General features: G+C 45.8%; 1 protein-coding gene and 1 long non-coding RNA gene across 2 annotated transcripts in view; one reads left to right on the plus strand and one right to left on the minus strand.

Annotated features, from left to right (window-relative positions):
* The window catches only part of SLC2A13 (solute carrier family 2 member 13), a 100,249-nt gene that overhangs the window by 12,895 nt on the left and 63,215 nt on the right, over positions 1–24,139 (plus strand). Inside the window, exons 2-3 of the mRNA XM_034419076.2 lie at positions 15,031–15,190; positions 15,989–16,197. Of these exons, the coding sequence (XP_034274967.1) occupies positions 15,031–15,190; positions 15,989–16,197 (369 nt within the window). The remainder of the gene's footprint in view (positions 1–15,030; positions 15,191–15,988; positions 16,198–24,139) is intronic.
* Positions 7,144–13,262, minus strand: LOC148112957 (uncharacterized). Its single transcript, XR_015729020.1, has 3 exons — positions 13,084–13,262; positions 8,329–8,709; positions 7,144–7,289 (listed from the first exon to the last, which is right to left on the minus strand). It is a non-coding gene; the product is annotated as an uncharacterized LOC148112957 (long non-coding RNA).

A 24,139-nucleotide genomic window follows, 5' to 3' on the forward strand; every position in this document is an offset into this window, starting at 1 on the left:
AATGTTGTCATTCAGCAACTCGGAATATTAGTACAGAAATAATATAAAACATCAATTTTTTTTTTTGTCTTTTGTGATTCAAAAACACTGGTATTTCCTTATGGAATATATATATATTTTTTTGCCAATAGAAAAAAAACCACACTAATTAATCTTTTTAAAAATTCAGTATACAGTCATATTTATTGTCATCCATCAGAGGGCGCTAAGGAGCTTAGCTAATGCATCATAAATAAATATACAGATCAACTGTAGATCAACTGTATTGTTGATCAACTGTACTGTTTTAAGTTCAAATTAAAATAACACTAAAAAGCAGTAAGAAGAAAAATTACACGTTTGTGTCTGTGTGTGAGAGATGGCAGATTAGTAAACTAATAGTTCTTTGTTTTTCTTCCTAATGTTCTGGTTAAGATTTAGTTTGAATTTTGCTTTATTAACAGAGACTTAAATGTTCTAGAAAAAAAAATTAAGACTGCCATATAGACAGATTTTTGAAACTGCCGTAATCAATATGGATAGAGATGGTCGGTAATGCTGAATTTATTTCTTCTGTAATAATGATACTTAATTGTATTTATCGGTAGCCTTTTTTCTCCCCAAAGGGAGATTAATATACTGCATAATTGTCGAGCAGAATAGCCCTCCAATTAAATTCATTAAGCTTACTCGTCTATACAGTGGATTAAAAAAATAAAAAGGCAGAAAGAAAGAAAGGAATATTTCATTCGCAAATAAAACGTTATCAGGCCTTGCCAGGCCAAAGACAACCATTTTGGATGGAAGGTATGCATAAATTAATGTCAATTTTACCCTCCCAGATTCTGAATGGACCAACATCTGGTGATAGATAGATAGAGATAGATGGATAGATTGGAGCAAGCAAGGTTGGTTATGTGCAAATAGTCCATAATCTACCTATCTATTGTAGGGACTTTAAAGTAACCTCCTGCCACCGGATTTTAGTTTATAATCCTGGTTTCTGCCGCCAGATCCAGAAATAAATTTTAGCTCCTGCACAAATGAATTGCTCTCACCCCAGGTAGCCTTAACGAATTTTCGAGTACATTTTTATATAGTCCCTTGCTGAATACACATACATTGCAACTCAATCTGTAAGTGACGGAAAAGATGTCTGGTTTGGCTTAATTACCTTCCCACAAAATTACGAGCTCTCTGCAGGAATGATTAAAGTTTTAACCTTGCCTTTGCCTCTTAAAACCTCCTTTGGTAAGAAATGCATTCTGGCAGCACCAATCTGTGGTTGCTGGGTATTGTTGTGGCCTGCCGGCTGCCGGCCCCTCCAGCAACCGAATCGGAGGAGGAGGAGGCCTGGGAATCAGGGTCAGCATCAAGGCAACCTGGAAGCTCTGAGGAGAAGGCAACCTGGAAGCTCCGAGGGGAAGGCAACCTGGAAGCTCCGAGGGGAAGAGGGAATGGAGCTGGCAGAGAGAGAGAGAGAGAAAGAGAGAGAGAGAGAGAGACAGAGGCAGAGCCTGGGCCGTCTGTCAGCCCTCAGGTGGAGAGTCAACAGCCCCCAGGGCTGGAGGTGGCTGATGAGGAAGAGGAGGAACAGCTGGGCCCAGTGCCTGACGCATGGATGCGCAGAAAGGAGAGGAGAGCAGTGGAAATCTATGGGCTGGTTCTTGGGACCTAAGAGCCACTGTTGCTAGCGAATCCCCACTCTAGCTCCGGGGATAAAAGGCAGGGGCCGGAGATGAATAGATGTGGCAGACAACTATTCATCTCCCTGTCGGACAGACTTGCTGGCCTGCGTTGAGAGAGAAACATTTTGCTGGGGCTGCTGGCACTCCTAATAAAGGAATCTTTGAATTAACTTCAGAGGGTTTGTCGTGTTTGGGGAATTGGGTCAGAACAGAAACACCAGTGACCGCCATTGAGTTGAGACAATGACAGGTAGTCCTCGACTTAACAACAGTTCATTTAGTGACTGTTTCCAAGTTACAAACTTCATAATATATGGGGGGGGTTATGTGCATAATTTTGTATTTATTTTGTAATGTTTATGTGGTGTATCTTGGAGGTGGAGACCCTTTGAGAACTGTATGCAATGAAATTTCATTTTAATGTATGCCGATTCGTGGACATTCAAGGTAGCAATAAAGTAAGTCTAAAACACACTGAAAAAAGTGACTTAGACCGTTTTTCACACTTACGACCTTTGTAGGATCCTCATGATCACGTGATCAAAATTCACACACTTGGCAATGGACTCAAACTTATGACCGTTGCTGTGTCCCAAGGTCACGTGATCCGCTTTTGCAACCTCCTGACTGTTGTGGTCCGCCAGCAGCCTGCGGACCTGGCAGCGGAGTTGGACAGTGAGGAGGCTGAGGAAGAACAGGGGCCAGTCCTGGAGGCTGGGGAAGGCCCGGATGAGGGCTCTGCGTCGGAGGCAGAGATGGGGCCAGGGCCATCTGGGAGTGATGTGCGGACTCCGGAGCCTCCAGAGGTTGACAGCAGAGAGGCAGAGGAACAGGAGGAGCCTGTTGCTAGTGTACGCATGGGAAGAGCTGCCAGAAGGCAAGAGCAGCTAAAGCAAAAAGGACGACTCAGGAGTAAGGCTAAGAGATGATTGGCCCCTCCCATAAGGCTTAAAAGACCAGCAACGGCTCTTGGGCTCTTTGTCGGAAAACAACGTTGATAGATTTGTTTCTTGTCTTGCTGCGTTTATTTCTTGTCGGCGTCTTCTGCTCCTGAACTTTTGCCAAGAAGCCTTTGGTAGGTTGCCTAATTAGACCAAGGTTGGTGATAAGGCTGAAGAATTGTGTTACGAAGAATTTGTTTTGAATTCGTTTGGACTACGCTGAGAATGAGTTAATTCTCAGCTGTTCTAATAAAGCCTGTTTGTTTCAAACTGTTTGCGTCTGATAATACCTACTTGGGCCTGGGTCACAACACTGACAAGCAAAATCAAAGGGGAAACCAGACTCACTTAATGACTGGGTTACTAACTTATCAACTGTGGCAAGGAAGGTCGTAAAATGGGACCAAACTCATTTAATAAATGTCTCACTTAATAACAGAAATGTTGGGCTCCATTGTGGTCATAAATCGAGGACCACCTGTATGCATGTTCCGAGTTGCCCTTCATACCTTACAGTAGATATGGGCCTGGAGAGCTAATTTTCCTCCTTACTAATGGATGATAGGTCTGACTTCATTCAGAAAATACACTTTTTTTTTTTTAATCAAAGGATCAATGTGGAGAAAACCAGGAAAGTTGCAAACTTTTCTGCGATTAACAGTTGGAATGAGATGTGTAGATGGTGATTCCTTATAAAGTAGCACACGTTAAGAAAAAAAAGCTTTTTTTTTAAATGGAAAAGTCTGAAGAAAAGAGAATTTATTTTCATCAGTGGGGGCAAGAGTGAATTCACTTACTTTCCCTACCAGTTTGCAAATGTGCGCACTCCGGATGCGCAGAGGCTTAAAATCGTCGCAAAAAAGCGACGTCATGACGTCCTCCCGCAGCCGCCACTACCTATTAGTCCGAACTGGATAGAACCGGCTGAATTTCACCCCGGGGGGGGAGGGGTCATGTCCCTATGTCTTTTCCTTCTGTATTATATCAATACATATGGTAGGTGTCCACAACTTGTTTCATTGAGTATATATTTAGAGTCATAACACAAATATTTACTCAAAAGCAAGAGTGCCCAACCTTGGCAACTTTAAGATCTGTGGACTTCAACCCTCAGAATTCCCCAGCCAGCCAAGCTGGGGTTAGACACCCATTCTCAAAAAAATTATAATTTTTGTAACTCATCAAAGATTGCTATCACCCTATAATTTAGGCAGATAAATCGATAAGTCACATTTTTGCTTTACTTTTTTTTAAAAAAGTATAGGTTGAATGGAGAGATATAATTTGAGAACAATGTTTATAAAATCAAGTGATTATAATCCACTTATTAATACGTTCGCTTCAAGACATTATATACATTCATCTTATTTCTTTGTTGAATATATTCACAGAAATTCAATATTTTAGAGCAGGGGTGTCAAACTGGATTTCTTCGCGGGCCAGATCAGCATTGTAGTTCTCCTCTGGGGGTGGGGGTGGGAGGTGGGTTAGGACAATGATGGCGAATGTTTTCGGCACCAAGTGCAGAAAAGATCGCACGGAAATGTCACGCATGTATATGTGTGCTTGTTGGGACTGCGCTCTGGAAAAGCCAAACTTCTGCGTTCTAGCGCGCATGCGTAACCAACAATCAGCTGGCTAGCGTGCATCTGCAGGCCGGTTTTCAGCACTGCTGTGCGCGCGAAGGAATCGCACTCCAGAAAAGCCAAACTTCCTGGTTCTGGCGCGCATGCACACCCGACAATCAGCTGGTTTTCGACACTGCTGCGTGTGCGAAGGACAGCTGATGGTTGCATGCACACCAGAAACCCGGAAGACAAACAGGCAAATCCGTGTGTGCTACCATAAGTTCGCCATCACGGGGTTAGGGTTACATCTCTTGTAGCACCCTGCCGGCCAAAACGGGGCACGGGGGGGCGTGTGCGCCCCCCACGTCACATTTTCAGCCTCCTGCAGCACTCTCCCGGCTGAAAACGGACGACGTGGAGGCCCCGTGAGGCCTGTTTTAGCTGGCAGAGGCACCATGGGCTGGTCCTTTAATATTTCCAGGCCAGTCCCGCGGGCCAGATTTAAGCACCGGATCCAGCCCGTGGGTCTTGAGTTCGAGACCCCTGTTTTAGAGCTTGAACAGAATTATACAAATTTCAATGCTGGAATACAGAATCTTAATGACTGGTCATTTTAGCTGGTCATTTTAGGTCAAACCACGTTTGAAAATGCAATTAGTTATAGATGAAAATAATTTTAACTATAGTTTTTGTGTTGTTTTTTACTTTATTTATTTATTTATTTAAATTTGTATACCACCCTTCTCCTGGTGGACTCAGGGCGGTGCACAGCCAAGTAAAAAACATCCAATACAAAAGTTAAAAATTTAAAAGAATTATATCCTTTGGCCGAAAAATTAAGAACCTTACGACTAAAACCCATTAAACAATTAAAAATCTAATATCTCAAAAACGGTGTGTGTGTGTGTGTGTGTGTTTCACGCCAGCCCTGCCTGATGGAAGAGAAAAGATTTTAGGGTGCGGCGAAAAGCCCGGAGATCTGATATCCTCCGTATCTCCGGGGGCAAATCGTTCCAGAGGGCAGGTGCTGCCACAGAGAAGGCCCTCCCCCTGGGGTCGCCAGCCGACACTGCCTAGCTGATGACACCCTGAGGAGTCCCTCTCTGTGGGAGCGTACTGGCCAGTGGGAGGCTATTGGTGGCAGAAGGCGGTCCCGCAAATACCCAGGTCCGATGCCATGGAGCGCTTTAAAGGTGGTAACCAATACCTTGAAGCGCACCCGGAAGTCCACCGGGAGCCAATGCAGCTCACGCAGGAGAGGTGTCACATGGGAGCGCCCTCTCGCTCCCATAATCCCCCGCGCAGCCGCATTCTTCACCAGCTGGAGCCTCCGGGTGCACCTCAAGGGGAGCCCCATGTAGAGAGCATTGCAGTAGTCCAGGCAGGAAGTGACGAGTGCCTGAGTGACTGTGTGTAAGGAGTCCCGATCCAGAAAGGGACGCAACTGGCGAATCAGGCAGACCTGATAAAAAGCCCCCCTGGCCACGGCCATCATATTCTCTTCTTGAAAAACAGCTTGTCTGTTACGATTCATTCCTTTTCAGATACAGATTCTTCTCAGCCTACTAAATCTCCCCCCAAAAAATGCATTTTAAGTGCAAAGATTTCAGAGAGCAGGAGAAAGATAGTTTTCTATCTTTATATACTATTTTTTATTTTTTTTTAAAGAAGAAGGTCGTTCTATCACAAGACATGCTTATTTGTGGTTTTCCGATCTCTCTGCTTCATGATGTGGTGGAATATAAATATATTCTGTCAAAGCAAATCCTCTCGGCAGCCGAGTTATAAAGTGACATGTGTCATTGACGGGCTAAATTGTAAAGTTGCATTACCGGTCTTGGAAAGGATTGGTTACCATGGCAATGAATGGTATGTCTACTGTCCTGGACTCAGTTATGTTTATATGTGTGTACATTGTGGGTGTGTGTGTGTTTGTCCAAAGGTTGGCTGTTAGGGCAGATAATACAGCTGTTTTTTTTCCCCCCACCATAATCATTAAAATTGCAAATAAACTATAAGCGCTGTTGTTTTGATTGCTAGTTCTTACATCTTCTCCAATGATAGGAACAAGCACTGATTTTCTAAGGGTTAAAGTTTATTTTCACATATATGACTTACTGGGTACAATAAACTATATATGCAGATTTATACCAATAAAATATTTGATTGTTGGCAGCGTAGCGGTAAAAATAATGAACAGGGAAACAGACAGGGAAATCTACTTTTAAAACACAAGTCTTAAATGTTAGTTTCGGTTTAACCTGAAACTGCTTATTTATATCTTGAGATTTGGGGACTCTTAAAATAAGGGCTCTAAGCTCCTTAATGACTAGTGTTTGTTTTCATTTTATGGACATCTTAGCTAAGGTAAAATTTGATTTTAATAGCATTAAACCTGACAGTTTTGAAAGGGCTGAAGGGTTAAAAGTCTCATGAAAATATCACTACGCTTGTTCTAATTCAAGTTTAATTATTTAGTTAGCTGCCCTTCTTTCAGGCGTCTCTAGCATACAATAAAACAAATGAAAATGTAGAAAGCAAAACAAAAATAAAATCACAGAGCAACTGGGCATAATATCCTGCCTTTATTGTTAAGGGGGCTAACATACTAAATGCTCCTTCCGTCTCCTGATTTTCCTACAACAACCCTGTGAGGTGGGTTGTTTTGAGGGAGAAGGACTGGTCCAGAGTCACCCATCTATCTTTAATGGCTAAAGCGGGAGTAGAACTCTCCATCTCCTGGTGATTGGCTCACAGTCATCCAACTGGCTTTCATGCCTATGGCGAGATTAGAATTCTCTGTGATTGGCTTAGAGTCATCCAACTGGTTTTCATGCCTACGGCGGGATTAGAACTCTCCGTTTCCTGATGATTGGCTCAGAGTCATCCAACTGGCTTTCATGCCTAAGGCGGGATTAGAACTCTCCTTCTCCAGTTGATTGGCTCTGTCATGATAAAATGCCTAACTGCCATGTCTCCCTGATCCCCCGGACCCTCAAGGGTTAACTAACCACATATCCCATAATCCTTATAACCACTCCTTACCTCTTGACCCCTCCTCCTGGGTACAAAAGGTCCAACCGCATGGTCCACAGCTCATTCCAGATGTATACCTGAAAGAGAAAGGTACAAGGTCAGTGACCTCCAGTACCAACTGATCAACAATAAAACTACTGAAAAGAATTGGGCTATGTCTTTGAGTTATTGGGCTAGATCCAGTTTCTAACAAATTGGTAGCAGAGGATGGTTGCCCATAACTCCAGACAATGACTGAACCCAACACCTACCCAGAAGAAGCAAACAGAGCACAGACCAGAGCTCTTACCAAGAAGATGGCTGAGAAGCTTCCCACCAAAGCCACAGCCATGGAGGAGACAGAAGCTGGAAGCGAGCAGGACTCCAGCCTGGACTCACAATCAGATGAAGAGGGGCCATCCAAGGAGATCACCGCCCCGGAAGAAGAAACAACACAAAAAATGAAAAAATTCAAACTCTCCATCCTGAAACTGATGGAGGGAAACAGCGACAAAGAAAACCTCATCGCGGACCTTCAAAGCCTCTTCGAACAACAAGAAGCAGCGATCGAGGCCCCAAAAACAACCGAGAAGGAAAAGCCAGCAAAAAAGGGTAAGCCACCCCAACCCGATGATCCTGAGCCGGCAGAACCCATTTCCGTGCCCACTTCCCGGCGGCCATCTTGGGACGAGCACCAGCCAATGGGAAGCCAGGATTTGAATCCCTTGGCGCGAAAATGCCCGAACCCCGAAACAGACGAGGGGAGCTCAGAAAGCGACTACGAAGAACCCAGCTCTGAGAGCGACCGCGAAGAGATCGCAATAACAAAAAGAAAAACGCCTACCGATCTCGAATTGCAAAAGGCAATCGAGACCATCACCGCTGCCCTAGGCTCCGCTTTCGAGCCCCCTGCGGCACTCAAAAAATCAAAGAGAAATCCTGGAGGGCACAAGAAGGCCAGGACAACCAACAAAGACCGGGCAATCGAGTCACAGCCAACTAAAAACACCGCGCACACCAACAACCGGCACAAAAGACCGCCCACCTGCAGGAAAAATCAACCGCAGGATTCGAACTCACCACCCGCTACACCGGCAACGCGAGGCCCGAGGCAGAGAAGAAGAACCGGCTACTCACCAACGCCACGACACCCATCAGGCCAGTCCACACGACCAGGGACCAGTGACCACGAGGGAGGATCAGCCGCCGTCGCCGCCATCGCCGCCGAGCCGCTGGGTGCAGGGAATCCTCGACCTACGACCTCCGCTGCTGCCGCGCCGCCGACCCGCGAAAGTCCTCGACTTACGACCGCGTCGCCCCCTCACCTTCTCCCCTTCTTCGCCGGGGATCCGGCCGTCCAGCAGTGGTGTCCAGCCTCAGGGGGGATCTTCGGACCCACCGGGGGCGGGTCCAGCCTCCCACCGACAGGCCTAGGCCTAGGCCTGGGAGCTCCAGCAACAGGAACCTCACCCGATGGACTCCAGCGCGGAATGAGCTTCGCGCATGCCCAGTACCTGCCTGTAATAAGAGAAGCAAATTGCATAGATCCAAGCAAGTACAGAATGGCCACAGACATCCCAAAGCCTTATTGTGAGTTTAATCACAACTTGGACCATGGACAGCTCCCCCCAGTAAGTAACCTAACTAACATTTCTGGGGCAAATTATGCCAATTTGCCAAAACTGCAGTTAGATGGGGGTAATATTATAGAATGGAGCCAACAATTAAGGGTTGCTCTCATGAGAGAGAATGCACTGTTCCTAGCTAACAAACCTCCCCAAAAGCCCTGGTCATTGGAAATTGACTGCATTCATCACAGGGCATTTTGTATCATGTTAACCTCCATTCCATCTGCTATGTATCCATCTATTGAGGACAATCTAACTGTTTATGATATTATGCAAAAACTATGTAACCTGTTTTATAGCCAAAGCAGAGCCACCACCACTAGACTATCTAGGGAGTTCCATTCTACCAAGCATAAGGCAGGGGTCCCCATGAGTGAGCACATCTTAAAGATGAATGCTGCAAGGGCAGAACTCATGCAGAGGGGGGAAATCATCACTGAAGAGAGCATGATAAGCATAATCATAAACTCTCTTGATAGCAGCTGGGACATCTTCATGACCCAACTAAATAGCCTCAACTTGCAATACCTCACACTAAGCGCACTGACCAGTCAGCTCGTTGCAGAGGACACTCTGAGGAGGGAACGCCAACTAGCCAAAGGGGACCCTAGACCCACAAAAAGGGTGGATTTCCAGGATAGGGCCAGGGATACCTCAGAATGTTATTCTTGTGGATCAAGGAACCACTTAAAGAAGGATTGCCCCAGGAACCATAGGGATAGGGGACAGCACGACAGTAGAGGGGGAAGGTCACCCGAACGCAGGCACCCAAAGGAAAGAGGGCGAGGGTGGTCACCCAACCCCAGGAAACACCATGAGCGCAGAGACCACTCCAGGGACAGTAACTCTGGCTCCATGTATGGGATCAGGCACGATGACCCAAATGACAAACATAAGGCAGAGAGAAACACATGGCTCCTGGATTCAGGGGCCACAAGTCACACTACTTGTAACCCAGAGCTGCTAGATTCACTCACAGAAATAGACTCAGAAGTAAAGGTAGCAAACCAAAGCAAGGTCAAAGTAGTGGGAAAGGGAAACGTACACATCACACAGGTAGGGGACCTAAAAGGAGTACTGTACGTACCAGAAATCCCCCACAACGTGCTAGCCATCACAAAGCTGACACGAGACACAAATATAGAAATAAAATTTAAAGATGGAAAGGCACACTTGATCAAGCAAGGGAAAGAGATAGGAAAGGTAACCATACACGAGGGGCTTCCCTACTTCACACCCAACGCAAGGGAGGAAGAAGGCATTGATGCCAGCACAAACCACGAGGTAGATAAGTATCCAGAAACAGAGGGGGTGCAGCAGGAGGCAGGGTGTAGCCATGAGAAGACAAACAAGTCTGTATCTATCGGCAAACCATTACATGATAACTGCGCCCACCTCCTACACAGGAGACTGGGACACATAAGCTTCCCCATTGTAAAGAAAATGACGGAATGTACCGAAGGTCTCAAAGTAAAGAACTGCGAAAACTACTTAGAGTGTTCAGTTTGTAAGCGTTCCAAGATCAAGGTTAAGGCCATCCCCAGGGGATCCAAACGAACCACGGAATACCCCTTCCAATTGGTGCATATGGACTTGGTAGGGCCAATGAAACCCTCTGTAGGACATAGGAAGCGATTCTTCCTCACGATTGTAGATGACTACACCAGATACGGGTATGTCTACTCCCTCAGACACAAAAACGAAGTGTTCCAAAGGTTTAAGGAATTCCACAGAAGAGTAGATATGCAACATAACATGAAAATAAGGCAAATAATGACTGATAGGGGGTCAGAATTCATGGCCAAAGAATTCACAAGGTGGCTGAGGGAGCAGGGCATAACGCATTACACCTCTTCACCTTTCTCTCCCTTTCAAAATGGAGTCTCAGAGAGAAAGAACGGAGTGTTGCAAACCATGATGAGATGCGCCCTGGAGGATGCTGGGATGGGGCAGCATTTCTGGTCAGAGGCAATACACTACGCTAATTACACCCTGAATAGACTGTGGTCAAGCTCTATCAATAAGACACCATACGAGATGCTATACAACAGAAAGCCCAACATCGCACATTTACACATATTCGGCGCCCCAGCTGATGTCCACATTCCCAGACAGCTAAGAAGAAAAGGGGAAAAATTATCAAAAAGGTTAAGGTTCGTGGGTTACGAACCGGGCACAAAGGGCTACAGATTTGTCGACAACAATAACCGTTTTGTGGTTTCCAGATCAGCCAGTTTCCACGAAAACGCAAACTGGTCGAGGGTACACTCCAACGACATCCCAGCCAATAGAGTCACGTTCGAGCATGGCCAAGAGGAAAGGGAGGTCAGAGAGGTCACAGGGCACAAGGCCAACCATCGCAAGACAAGCGTCAAAGGTTGGAAAGAAGGGCACCCTTCACTGAAGATAGATGACCTGACGGACAAAGAGGCAGACATCATGCAGGAGACCGAGCCAACCCCCAGTAGGCCAATCAGAGAAACCAGAAACAAGCTACCAAAGAAGCTAGAGGACTACGTTATGACCATCCACAACACCCATTTCACGCCCAGCTCATACGAAGACATCCTCGAGCTCCCCCGGGAGGAGAAAGAAAAATGGATGCTTGCCATGGAGAAGGAGATGGAAAGCCTAAAGGACCTTCAGGTATACTCACCTGCCCAAGTTCCAGAGGACAAAAAACCAATAGGAACCAAATGGGTGTTCAGGGTTAAAACATTAGAGGACAACAAGGTCCTATACAAGGCAAGACTAGTCGCGCAGGGTTTCGCCCAAAGATACCCCGAAGACTATACGGACACCTACTCGCCAACCGTCAGGGCAGAGAGCGTCAAGAGCGCCCTGGTGGTGGCCACCATCCTGGGCTTGGAGGTCTTCCAATTCGACGTACAAACAGCATACTTGCACGCCGAGCTGGATAAGGAAATATACGTCAAAGCCCCGCCTGGGTACAACAAAGACAAGAACCAAACCTGGCTGCTGAACAAAAGCCTGTACGGGCTCAAGCAGTCGGGCAAGAGGTGGTACGACTGCTTGGCCAAGGCCCTCAGATCCATGGGCTTCGAGGCCACCTCAGCTGACAAATGCTTCTTTACGAGGAGAGAAAACGACTCATTCGAAGGTGTGCTCGTTTACGTGGACGACATCTTGTACATCAGCAAGCACAAGGACAGGTGTGACAAGTTCGCCACCGACCTAGGTAGCCACTTCTCCTTAAAGTCACTTGGAAAGATTGACAGATACCTAGGGGTCCAAGTGATAAAAACCAACAAGGGCTTCCGACTCTCCCAGAGAGAAAAGATCATCGAGCTGCTGTCCAAATGCAACATGTCCGAAGCAAAACCCAGCGAGACCCCCATGCAACCCGAGTTCCTGAAAACCATGTATGAGGAATCTGAACCCTTCACAGACAACAAACTATATAGATCAACGATAGGGTCACTGCTGTACATATCCAACTGGACCAGGCCCGACATCGCCTTGGCCGTCAACCTGCTGTCCAGACATGTAAGCAAACCTACGGTAACACACTGGAACGCCATCAAAAGACTACTTAGATACTTAAAATTTAGTGCAGATGCCCTACTCTGCCTAGAACCAGAAACATCCAAGGAACCAAAGCTGACCTGCTACGCTGACGCCGACTGGGCTGGGGACATAGAGTGCAGAAAAAGCACCTCAGGCTACGTGCTACTACTCAACAATTGCCCCATCCACTGGTACACTGGAAAGCAAAAACTGGTGGCCACATCAACCACGGAAGCAGAATTTGTTTGCCTATCAAAGGCCGCAAACAATTTAGTATGGTTCGATGACCTGCTCTGCGACATCTGGGCTGAACCCTCATATCCAATAGTTATCCACGAAGACAACAAGGCAGCGATAGAAATCTCTAGGGCCGATGCCATAGGTCAGCGTTCTAGGCACATTGACATTAAATACAAACACGTCAGGCAGTTTTCAGAGATAGGCTTCATTAGGGCAGTGCACTGTGACACAGAGGAGCAAACAGCAGATATTCTCACTAAACCCCTACCACATAAACAACATGCTTACCTCATGTCAAAAATGCGTGTTTGCTTATAATTCATGTCTGTACCAGTGTATTCTCTGTATGTATGCTAACACCGCCTCAGGTACCCAGTTAGGCATTTAGAGGGGGTTTTGTCATGATAAAATGCCTAACTGCCATGTCTCCCTGATCCCCCGGACCCTCAAGGGTTAACTAACCACATATCCCATAATCCTTATAACCACTCCTTACCTCTTGACCCCTCCTCCTGGGTACAAAAGGTCCAACCGCATGGTCCACAGCTCATTCCAGATGTATACCTGAAAGAGAAAGGTACAAGGTCAGTGACCTCCAGTACCAACTGATCAACAATAAAACTACTGAAAAGAATTGGGCTATGTCTTTGAGTTATTGGGCTAGATCCAGTTTCTAACAGGCTCAGCTGGCTTTGATGGCTAAGGGGCAGGACTTGAACTCTCCTGCTTTCTAGCCTGGTGCCTTAACCGCTAGACCAAACTGGTTCTGTTGTAAATATTATAATACTTAAGATTAATTACATATTCTGGTGATAGATGCATCCTGTGTACTTAACGTAGTTTAACTATCTAATTGATGATGCTTGGACAGGTGTCAGTCACACACATTTTTAATTTTGTCCATTTAATTCAGAGTTGGCAGTGAGGAACTAAAAGATCTTGGTTTTTCCTCTTCCTCCTCTTCCTCTTCTTCTTCCTCTTCTTCTTTCTTCTCCAGCAGCTTAGCATACTCAAAATTGGTTTTTCATCATCAAAAGATGATTAAAATTGTATATGATTCAAAACATGAAATGTTTACCTTCCCAGGCAGAAATGAATATTTAGAACTGTACGCACCAGGTTGAAATTAACAGGCATAGAATTTTAATGCTTTTCTAAAGTACGTCCTCGACTTACGACCTCAATTGAGCCCAACATTTCTGTTGTGAAGCAAGGTGTCTGTTAAGTGGGTTTTGTCCCATTTGACGGCTTTTCTTGCCACCGTTGTTAAGTGAATTACTGCAGCTGATAAGTGAGTAACCTGGTTGTTAAGTGAATCTGGCTTCCCCATTCACTTTGCTTGTCAGAAGGTCGCAAAAGGGGATAACATGATCTTGGGACACAGCAATGGTCATAAATATGAACCAGTTGCCAAGCGTCTGAATTCTGATCCCATGATCCTGGGGATGTTGCAAAGGTTGTAACTGTGAAAAACAGTCATAAGTCACATTTTCCAGTGCCGTTGCAACTTTGAACGGTCACTAAATGAACTGTTGTAAGTCGAGGACTACCTGTATTACCGTTTCAACATGCCTCCCCAACTTCCTGCGATCATGCCAAGGTTCTGTGTCTGTGATTTTAGATTTTGAATTTATCGTATTTTTCAGAGTATAAGATGCACTCCCCCCACCCAAAAAAAGTGGGTGGAAATGTCTGTGCGTCTTATACAGAGAATGTTGCTGAAGCCCCGCCCACCCACCGGCCGCCACCATTCAGCCATTTTTGGCCTCCGCGCATCGTGTTTTCGGCCTCCGCACATCCTGTTTTAGACCCGCTCCAGGCTGCGGGGATCACCACAGCACATCACCACCTCCACGTGTCACGTTTTCGGCCGGTTCCAGGCAGCGGGGATTGGAGGTGATCCCCCCCCGCCACATGGAACGGGCCAAAAACATGACGCGCAGAGGCCAAAAACGCGATGCGCGGAGGCAGTGATCAGCGGCGATTTGCTGTGGCAATCCTGACAGCCTGGAATGGGTCTAAAATGGAGCGTGTGGAGGCCGAAAATGTGACACGCGGAGGCCAAAAACGCGACACGCAGAGGCCAAAAATGCGATGCGTGGAGGTGGCAATGGGCTATGGTGATCCTCGGAGCCTGGAACAGCTGTTGACGGTATTCCGAGAGGCCGATCCAATCGCCAATCAGCTCTTCATGCTGAATCAGGCTGTGATAACGTGCTGAAGCTGACCAGGCTGTTAGCCGCAAGGATGCTGGCCAGATGAATACTGATGGATGCTGGGAGGCAGAGGCGGATTTTTTTTTCTTGTTTTTCTCCCCAAAACCTAATGTGCGTCTTATACTCTGGAACGTCTTATACTCTGAAAAATATGGTAAATTTCATTTTAATTTTTACAAATTAAATAGTTGATAATAATTTTAATTATTATGGTTTATCTCTTGCAGGCATTGCTTCGATGACGGTCCCTGTCTACATAGCAGAAGTGGCCCCACCTCACCTGAGAGGCCGTTTAGTGACTATAAATACACTTTTCATCACAGGTGGGCAGTTCTTTGCCAGTGTTATAGATGGCGCCTTCAGCTATCTTCCCAAGGGCGGATGGAGGTTGGTATATATATTAATTTTAAAATGAAATCACAACCCTCCTTTTCATTGTAGATAGAGCCAAGTCACACTCCCGAAATGAGTTTTGTTTACAGCACCTGTATGTCGTAAAATGGGGCAAAATTCACTTTAACAACCGTCTCGCTTAACCACAGAAGTTTTGGGTTCGGTTGTGGTCGTAAGTCGAGATCTACTGTGTTTTCCCGAAAATAAGACCGGTTCTTATATTAATTTTTGCTCCAAAAGACACATTAGGGCTTATTTTCTGGTTAGACCTTATTTTTTTGGGAAAATACGGTACTAAATGCACACATCTGGCTGACAATCTTAACTGGAGCTTATTTTGGGGATAGGACTTATATTACGAGCATCTTGAAAAATCATGCTAGGACTTATTTTCCGGTTGGGTCCTATTTTCGGGGAAACAGTACCCATAGGGACTCCCTTGAAAAAATATCCAAAACTAAACTCTTGCTGTTCTTCTAGGATAGGGGTATTAAACTCAATTTCATTGAGGGCCGCATCAGGGCTGTGGTTGATTTTGGGGGGGTGTATGCGTGACTGACTGGGCGGGCGTGGCCGACTGGGTGGGCGTGGCCAGCTTGACGCCACTCCCCAAACTGCTGACACGTTTCATCTTCGCATTGGGTAGACCCGGATGGCCCTACGGGCTGGATTTGACCATATCGTGGGCCAAATTCGGCCCACGGGCCTTGAGTTTGACACCGCTATTCTAGGAAGAGAACGTTAATAAGCCCCTATTTAAAAACATCTGTAATTTTATGTCTCTCCCTGCAGGTATATGCTGGGTCTCTCAGCAATTCCAGCTGTCATACAATTCGTCGGTTTCCTTTTTCTTCCCGAAAGCCCCCGCTGGCTTATTCAGAAAGGACAGACTCAAAAAGCACGGCGAATCCTCTCACGGATGCGGGGCAATCAAACGATAGACGACGAATACGACAGCATCAAGAATAACATTGACGAGGAAGAAAAGGAAGTTGGGTCAGGTAGGCTGAATTTTTATCGTCCTTTTTGCATATTCGTTAGCCACAGGCCGTGACTTACGACACGAGAATTTTAATAACTTGCTTTGGCACAAAATTTTAAGTGGAATTGCGCCGGCTTAATTTGCCTTAAAAAATGATTTTTTTTCTTAAATGTCTGTGGAGGTGCTTTTTTTTCCCAAGAAGCAACTGGATTTTCTGATTTTTCTTTAAAGACGTTTCGCTTCTCATCCAAGAAGCTTCTTTAGCTCTATCTGGAAGCCATCTTTTGCATTGGATCTTCACGCCTGCCACTGACTGGAGGATGGGGAACGGAAGGATTTATACTCCTTGTGGACAGCTGGTCATTTGCATCTTTTTAGAGAGTCCTTGAGGTCCACCCAGACCAGGGATCGGCAACCTTAAACACTCAAAGAGCCACAAAGGTCCTAATTAGAAGCCCCTGTTCAATTCTGGAGCCGACCGGAAGTCCGGTTCCCCCATCAAAGGCTCCTAACATGGCTTTTAAAAGCCTCTGACGATCCTAGCTGACTTGCCTGATTGGCAGAGGCTTTTCTTTTTCTTTAAAGCCTCTGACGATCCCAGCTGACTTGCCTGATCGGCAGAGGCTTTTCTTTTTTTACTTTTAAAAGCATTTTTTTGGCCGAAGGGGTTGTAGAAAAAATGCTTTTAAAAATAAAATAAAAAGCCTCTGATGATCGCACGGCTCAGCTGGGCATGGGGGTGGGGAGGGATTTTTGCTACCGGTTTTCCGAACCACCCGCCTCCATTGCTACCGGATCGGGCGATCCGGTCCGAACCGGGAGCATTTCACCTCAAAGTGCATACCTTAAAGTCTGTGGGGATTCTCAATTATCCAGATCACAGTTGTCCCAAAGGTGCTTTTTCAAGTGGCTACTGGACTTTCTGGTTTTTCTTTGAAGACGTTTCGCTTCTCATCCAAGAAGCTTCTTCAGCTCTGACTGGATGGTGGGGAACTTTATTAAATTTATTAAATAAATTTAATAAATGAAATGAAATGAAATGAACGGAAGGATTTGTGTTCCTTGCAGACAGCTGGTCATTTGCGTCCTTTTAGAGAGTCATTGAGGCCACTTGGAGGTTTGTCTGTGTCCTCAGGTTCACCTGAGTAGTGGAGTGTGGAGCCTTTTTGGAACTGCTGAAAGGATTGTGTTGTAGATTGGAGATAGGCGATGTCGTATCCTTCCCCTTCTGTTGAGAGTGGGCTGTTCAATTTGGACACAGATGGCCTCTTGGACCCTTCTTTCAAACCAAAAGAATGCAAATGACCAAGGATGAGGATAAGGATAATTTTATTTCTATACCGCCCCTCTCCCGAGGGACTCGGGGCGGTGTACAGCCAGGTAAAACATAACACAAATATCACAATTTAAATTTAAAAAATTCTTAAAAGTATTACATTTAAGGCCAAAATTCAGCCAGCCAGGCAGCCATGTCGTTTATTTAAAATTAGGATTCACTGCATGTCCATATTCATGCAAATTATATATCAGTTTTTAGCATCCGTGCTCACCTTTTTCTCAGTAATCAAATCATTGTTCTTGCTTGCAGAGTTCTTCTGTTACTCTAGGTATGTAAAACAGCTCAAGTGCATAAATCTTAGAACAGCTGCAGAGTTGACAGTACCCAGATGAGGAATAACGCCTGAGTAGCAACAGAGCATTCTTTAGGAATTCAAAATTCTCAAAGCTCTGTGTACTTTTTTGCTTGCAATTTATGTCTACCGGTGAACATTAAATTACCGGCGACATAAATCTGTGTGGTAGCATTTGCCACTTTGCAATTCACCTTGGAAAAACTTCTGCCATCAAGATGTAGCTTTTAAAATTAGAGGCTGTATTTGGAGATCGGGTATTAGTGAATAATTAGATAATGTTCATATAGAATCATAGAAGGGCAGAATTGGAAGGGACTAGTCCAACCTCCCCTGCTCAATCGATGTCTCTCAATTGTGTTTCGATGGTGGTTTTTATTTCTTTCGGCATGTGCCTGTCGTTGTCGACTTGTCATTGTTGCGGTGTGGTTCAGGGGTGGGTTCTAATTTTTTTTACTACTGGTTCTGTGGGCGTGGCTTATTTTGTGGGCGTAGCTTGATCATGTGACAATTGTTTAGGATTTAGCAGAGGTACTGGTGGGGTGGGGTGGGGGGCAGAACCGGTTCGGTGACATCATATCGTCACCGCTACCGGCTCGGCCGAACCGGGCCAAACCCGGAGGAGCCCACCACTGGTGTGGTTCCATTCTCTTTTGGATCTTGTCATATATTCAAATATTTGTGGAGAGTCTCAGTTATCCAGGTCATTGGGTTGTCCCAAAGGTGTTTTTTGTCAAAAGTCCAACTGGATTATTTAAATCTGAAGACTGTTCAGAATCTTTTTATAATCTGTAGCTATGTCTAAACTATACAGTTACCCGCAATACCACACTTTAAAAAAACAACAACTCATAAAGCACATAATAATAATAATAATAATAATAATAATAATAATAATAATAATAATAATAATAATAATAGTTGTTGTTGTTGTTTTATTTCTATACGGCCCTTCTCCCGAAGGACTCAGGGCGGTATACAGCCTGATTCAAAGCACAAAGACAAACAAAATTTAAAAATTATTAAAATTATTAAATAATTGGCTCAATTATAAAACCCCCAAATTTAAAATCCCACATTTAAAACCAATTAAAATCTTTACATTGATAGCCCGGCCTGGCGGAACAATAAGGTTTTGAGGGCACAGCGAAATACATGGAGGTCGGAGATCTTACGCATTTCTGGGGGCAGTTCATTCCAAAGGGCAGGGGCTCCCACAGAGAAGGCCCTCCCCCTGGGTGTCGCCAGCTGACATAATTTGGCCGATGGTACCCTGAGGAGACCCTCTCTGTGGGAGCTGACTGGCTGGTGGGAGGCTACTGGTGGCAGAAGACGGTCTCGAAGGTACCCAGGTCCAATACCATGGAGCGCTTTAAAGGTTTGTAACTAACACCTTGAATCGCACCCGGAAGACCACTGGGAGCCAGTGCAGCTCGCGCAGGAGGGGTGTCACGTGGGCACAACGAGTTGCGCCCATAACCACCTGTGCGGCCGCATTCTGGACCAGTTGGAGCCTCCGGGTTCTTTTCAAGGGGAGTCCCATGTAGAAAACATTACAGTAGTCCAGTCGGGAGGTGACAAGGGCGTGAGTGACCGTGCGCAAGGCGTTGCGATCCAGAAAGGGCTGCAACTGGCGACTCAGGCAAACCTGATAGATATGTCTACGGAGATGCTCAATCTTCCAGGTCATGGTTGTCCCAAAATTGTTTTTTTTTTCAAACGGCAGCTGGACTTCCTTTGTTTTTCCTTGAAGACATTTCGCTTCTCACCCAAGAAGCTTCTTCAGTTCTATCAGAGGTTCTGTCAGAAATCAGAACTGAAGAAGCTTCTTGGATGAGAAGTGAAACGTCTTCAAGGAAAAACACAAGAAAAAAGCCAGTTGCCTTTTGAAAAAAAGCAATCTTGAGGTTTATATATTCGCCTTTTTTTTTTTTACAAGAGCAAATAATTGCTATAAAAGGACTTTGATGTGCTAGCAAAACAAATTCAGTCGGCAGTAATAATACATGATTTTACAGATTCCTGGGTAAAATAGTTTTCTTCACATTTTGCTTCAAAGGTGCTATGGCTTCCTCGTATTTATCTTCCGTTGCTATGACAACAGGATTCTGTTTTCCCTACTGGCCTTAACATTTGTAACATTTGCAAAAGGAAAAGAAGTAAGAAAATATTGATATCCACGTACAGTCTTAGAAAGAGGACAGCTAATTAAAATAGTAAAAATGACCATCCCCCCCCCCCCCACGGCATGTATCTGCTTTAAAGGTTAAAAAAAAAAGCCCCTAATTTGTAATGTACCATAAGCAGACATTTTGAACTTTCATTAGAAAAAGAGATTCGGTAATGAGCTAAAATATGGCAATATAATGCTGGCAAATTTTAACACACATAATTATGTTCCGGATAAATTTCCTGACAGGGAGAGCAATTAATCAACTCTCCTTCAAAAGTTGTGGATGTATCACTGGAGGTTTTGAAGAGACTGGACATCCACTTGTCTGAAATGGCGTAGGGTTTCCTGCTCGAGCAGGGGGTTGGACTAGAAGACCTCCAAGGTCCCTTCCAACTCTGTTATTCTATATTCTATACTTTATATGTAAAACCATGCAGGTTTAGGAGTTGGAAACTGAAGCTTTATCAAGTGATATCTATGATTGACGTGAATGCAGCAGGAATTATCAGAATCTGCTGGTTTTTATATGCAACTAGCTGATAACCTGGCATTCCTGAAATTGCTCAAGGCGTCCCAGAGTTATGCTGGAACATACATACACACACCCCTAGAGGTGTTCCCTCTCCTCACCCCCCCCCCCCCGGGTATTTGTTTCCAGAGGGTAAGTCATCTGTGTACCAAGTTTGGTTGAAATTGCTTGAGGCATTCCAGAGTTATGCTGGAACATACATACATACAGCAGAGAGAGAGAGGGAGGGAGGGAGGGAGAGAGAGAGAGAGAGAGAGAGAGAAAACTACAGTTAACATAACAACTTCAGAGATCAAGTCATCAAATGTGGCATTTGTGACTAAGGAACTATGGAGAAATTTCCTGACAGTGAGAACAATTTATCAGTGGAATGACTTTCCTCCAGATATTTTTGGGTTCTCCAACACTGGAGGTTTTTAAGAAGAGGCCGGACAACCATTTACCTGAAATGGTATAGGGCTGTGATGGCAAACCTATGGCATATGTGCCACAGGTGGCATACGGAGCCCTCTCTGCGGGCACGCGAGCCGTTGCCCAGCTCAGCTCCACTGCGCATGTGTGCGCGCTTCCCTCCGGCCAGCTGATTTTCAGGTCTCTGCCCTGCAAGCGGGAGGGGGGGGGTCCTACCTTTCTCTTCACTTTCTGTTTCCCATGCCTTCCCAGATCTCCGGAGATTCCCCTCCCAGCGCTGTTTTGGGAGGCGAGGCTTTTTCCCACTCCCAGCCATTTTGGGAGGCGAGGCTTCCCCCCCCCATGCTCTTTTGGGATGTGAGGCCAAAAGGGTGGGTTGCATGTGCATGCATAGGGGGAAGGGGAGCGGGGGGTCGCGTGCGCATGTGCGGGGGTCACGCACACATGTGCAGGGGCATGGCATGCAGGAGGGGCATTGCATTATGGGTGTGGGCATGCATGTGCTCGCAATAGCATACGCAATAGTGCGCACACACACTTTTGGCACCCAAGAAAAAAAGAGGTTAGCCATCACTGGTATACGGTCTCCTGCCTAAGCAGGGGTTGGACTAGAAGACCTCCAAGGTCCCTCCCAATCCTGTTATTCTGCTGCTCCCTGACTCTTGCTAATTTACTAGTTCTTCTGGAAAATACATTCTTTTAAAACCACTCCAACCAAGATGTATAAAATAATGAGGCAACATAGGGCTTAAGACGTACGGAGCGTTTGGAACAATGGCTGCTTTAAGAGTGTGTCCCTGCGTTCTGTGTGAAACTTGGAACAAAGCCAGTGCGTTTTGTTTCAAGTCCTTTCTTGAGATTGGAGCAATTTGCACAGCTCAAAAATAGATTTGTTTCCTTTGACAGTCCCTTTGTCCTGTCTTCTCCTCCTTTCCTTCCCTCCCTCCCTCCCTCCCTCCCTCTCCTGCCTTCCCTCTTTCCTGACTATCGGCTGAAGGAAGGAAGGTGCCTTTCATATTTCTGAATTGCTTGCAGAAAGCTTTTTAAAACCTAAGTTTTGAAAGCAGCAGGCTGTCCACCCTGATCTAATACAGTTGGTCCTTGACTTACAACAGTTTGTTTAGCGGCCGTTCGAAGTTACAACGGTACTAAAAAAAAAAAAAAGCACTTGCGACCATTTTTTCACATTTAACGACCATTGCAGCATCCCCATGGTCACGCGATCAAAATTCAGACACTTGGCAAGCGACTCAGGACGGTTACGGGATCCCGAGGTCACGCAATCCCCTTTTGAGACCTTCTGAGGAGCAAAGTTCATGGGGGAAGCTGGATTCACTTCACAACCGTGTTACTAACAAGCTGTCTCAGGAATTCTGGGAGTTGAAGTCCACAGGTTGTAAAAGGGCCACATTTGCCCGCCCCTGTAACTAACTGAACAACTGCAGTGATTCATTTAACAGAGATGGCAAGAAAGGTTGTAAAATGGGGCAAAGCCAGTGGTGGGTTGCTACTGGTTCTCCCCAGTTCGGGGGTGAGCCGGTAGCGGAGATGGTGAGGTGAGAGCGAACCGGTTCTCTCTGACGGTTAGCTTGGCCCTCCCGCCTGCCCCTGCGTTATACATACCTTATAATCAGTCATTTTTAGCCCAGCTGAAAGGCACGGCAGCAGAAATGCGTGGAAAGCGCACGTGTTCTGCCTCAGCTACGGACCTCAAAGAACGCAGCACACACAAACTCTATACAAAGCTTATTTTACTCAACTAACTTAGTCTTTATCAACCAAAGGCTGTTAATAAACTGTTTTAACAGCCTACCAGAATTCTAAGATAAGGTAATCACAATCTTACTAGAGTTGGCAGAAAGCCCAGAAACAATTTTGCAGAGAATCCAGACATGAAGGAGAGTGAACTAAAGTTGTTCCCTACAGCTTGCTGAAAGTGGCGTTCCTTCTTAAATAGGCTAAGGGAGTGGCCAATTAGCCCCAAGCCTTACTCTCGAGGGGACCTCCTCCTGAGGAGCCACTCCTGCCTTTTGGCAGCTCTGCGCGCTCGTGCATTGAGAAGAGGCTCCTCCTCTTCGTCCTCTTCACTTAAGGGAGCTTCTGGAGGTTCTGAAGGCCCTGGCTGAATCCCTTCCTCCGGCACCACATCTTCTCCAGCCTCCTCACTGTCCGACTCGAGTGTCAGCTGCATAGGCTGCTGGCACAGCACCACACCAGCCTCCTCGTTGTCGGAATCAGCTACAATCTGCACAGGCCGCTGACGGGCCACAACAGCATGGTTTGCATGAAGCGAACCGGTGGTAACACCGGTCAAAACCCACCACTGGGCAGAGCTCACTTAACAACTAGCCTGCTTATCAGGAGAAATTTTGGGCAGTTTTCTCATGAAAATTTAGAACTTGGATCTAGATTTTAAAATGAGATTTTTTTTTAAAAAAAAATATTTATTCCAGGAGAAAGCATAGACTATGTAGGCTGCTGAATTACAAGTCATAAATACGAGGCAGTTGGCCAATCATCCAAATTTTGATCCCATGAGCACGAGGATGCTATAATGGTCATAAGATGTGAAAAATGGTCATAAGTCACTTTGTTATGGCCTGTCGGCCACCGGTCCTTCAAGCGGCCAAATCAGATGAGGAGGAGGTGTGGTAGTTGGGGTCAGCATCAAGGCAACTTGAGAGCTCTGAGGCGGAAGAAGGAATGGAGCTGGCAGAGAGAGAGACAGAGTCAGAGCCTGGGCCGTCTGTCACCCCTCAGATGGAGAGTCAACAGCCCCCAGGTCTGGAGGTGGCTGATGAGGAAGAGGAGGAACAGCTGGGTCCAGTGCCTGACGCGCTGATGCACAGAAGGCAGAGGAGAGGAGAGCAGTGGAAATCTATGGGCTGGTCCTCGGGACAGAAGAGCTACTGCTGCTAGCGAAGCCCCACCCTAGATTTGAGGATAAAAGGCAGGGGGCAGAGATGAGTAGATGTGGCAGACAACTATTCATCTCCCTGCCGGACGGCCTTGTTAGCCTGTGTTGAGAGAGAATTTTTTTTTTTGCCGGGGCTGCTGGCGCTCCTAATAAAGGAATCATTGATTTAAATACTGAGGGTTTGTCGTGTTGGGTCAGAACACACTTATTTTTCTGTGCCATTGTAACTTTGGGTCACTAAGCGAATGGTTTATAAGTTGAGAACTACCTGTACGCTGAACTATGGCTCGGATATCTCAG

This window comes from Pantherophis guttatus, chromosome 7 (assembly GCF_059756535.1).
Source record: "Pantherophis guttatus breed Tessera chromosome 7, ASM5975653v1, whole genome shotgun sequence".
NCBI classification, from domain to species: Eukaryota; Metazoa; Chordata; class Lepidosauria; order Squamata; family Colubridae; genus Pantherophis; species Pantherophis guttatus.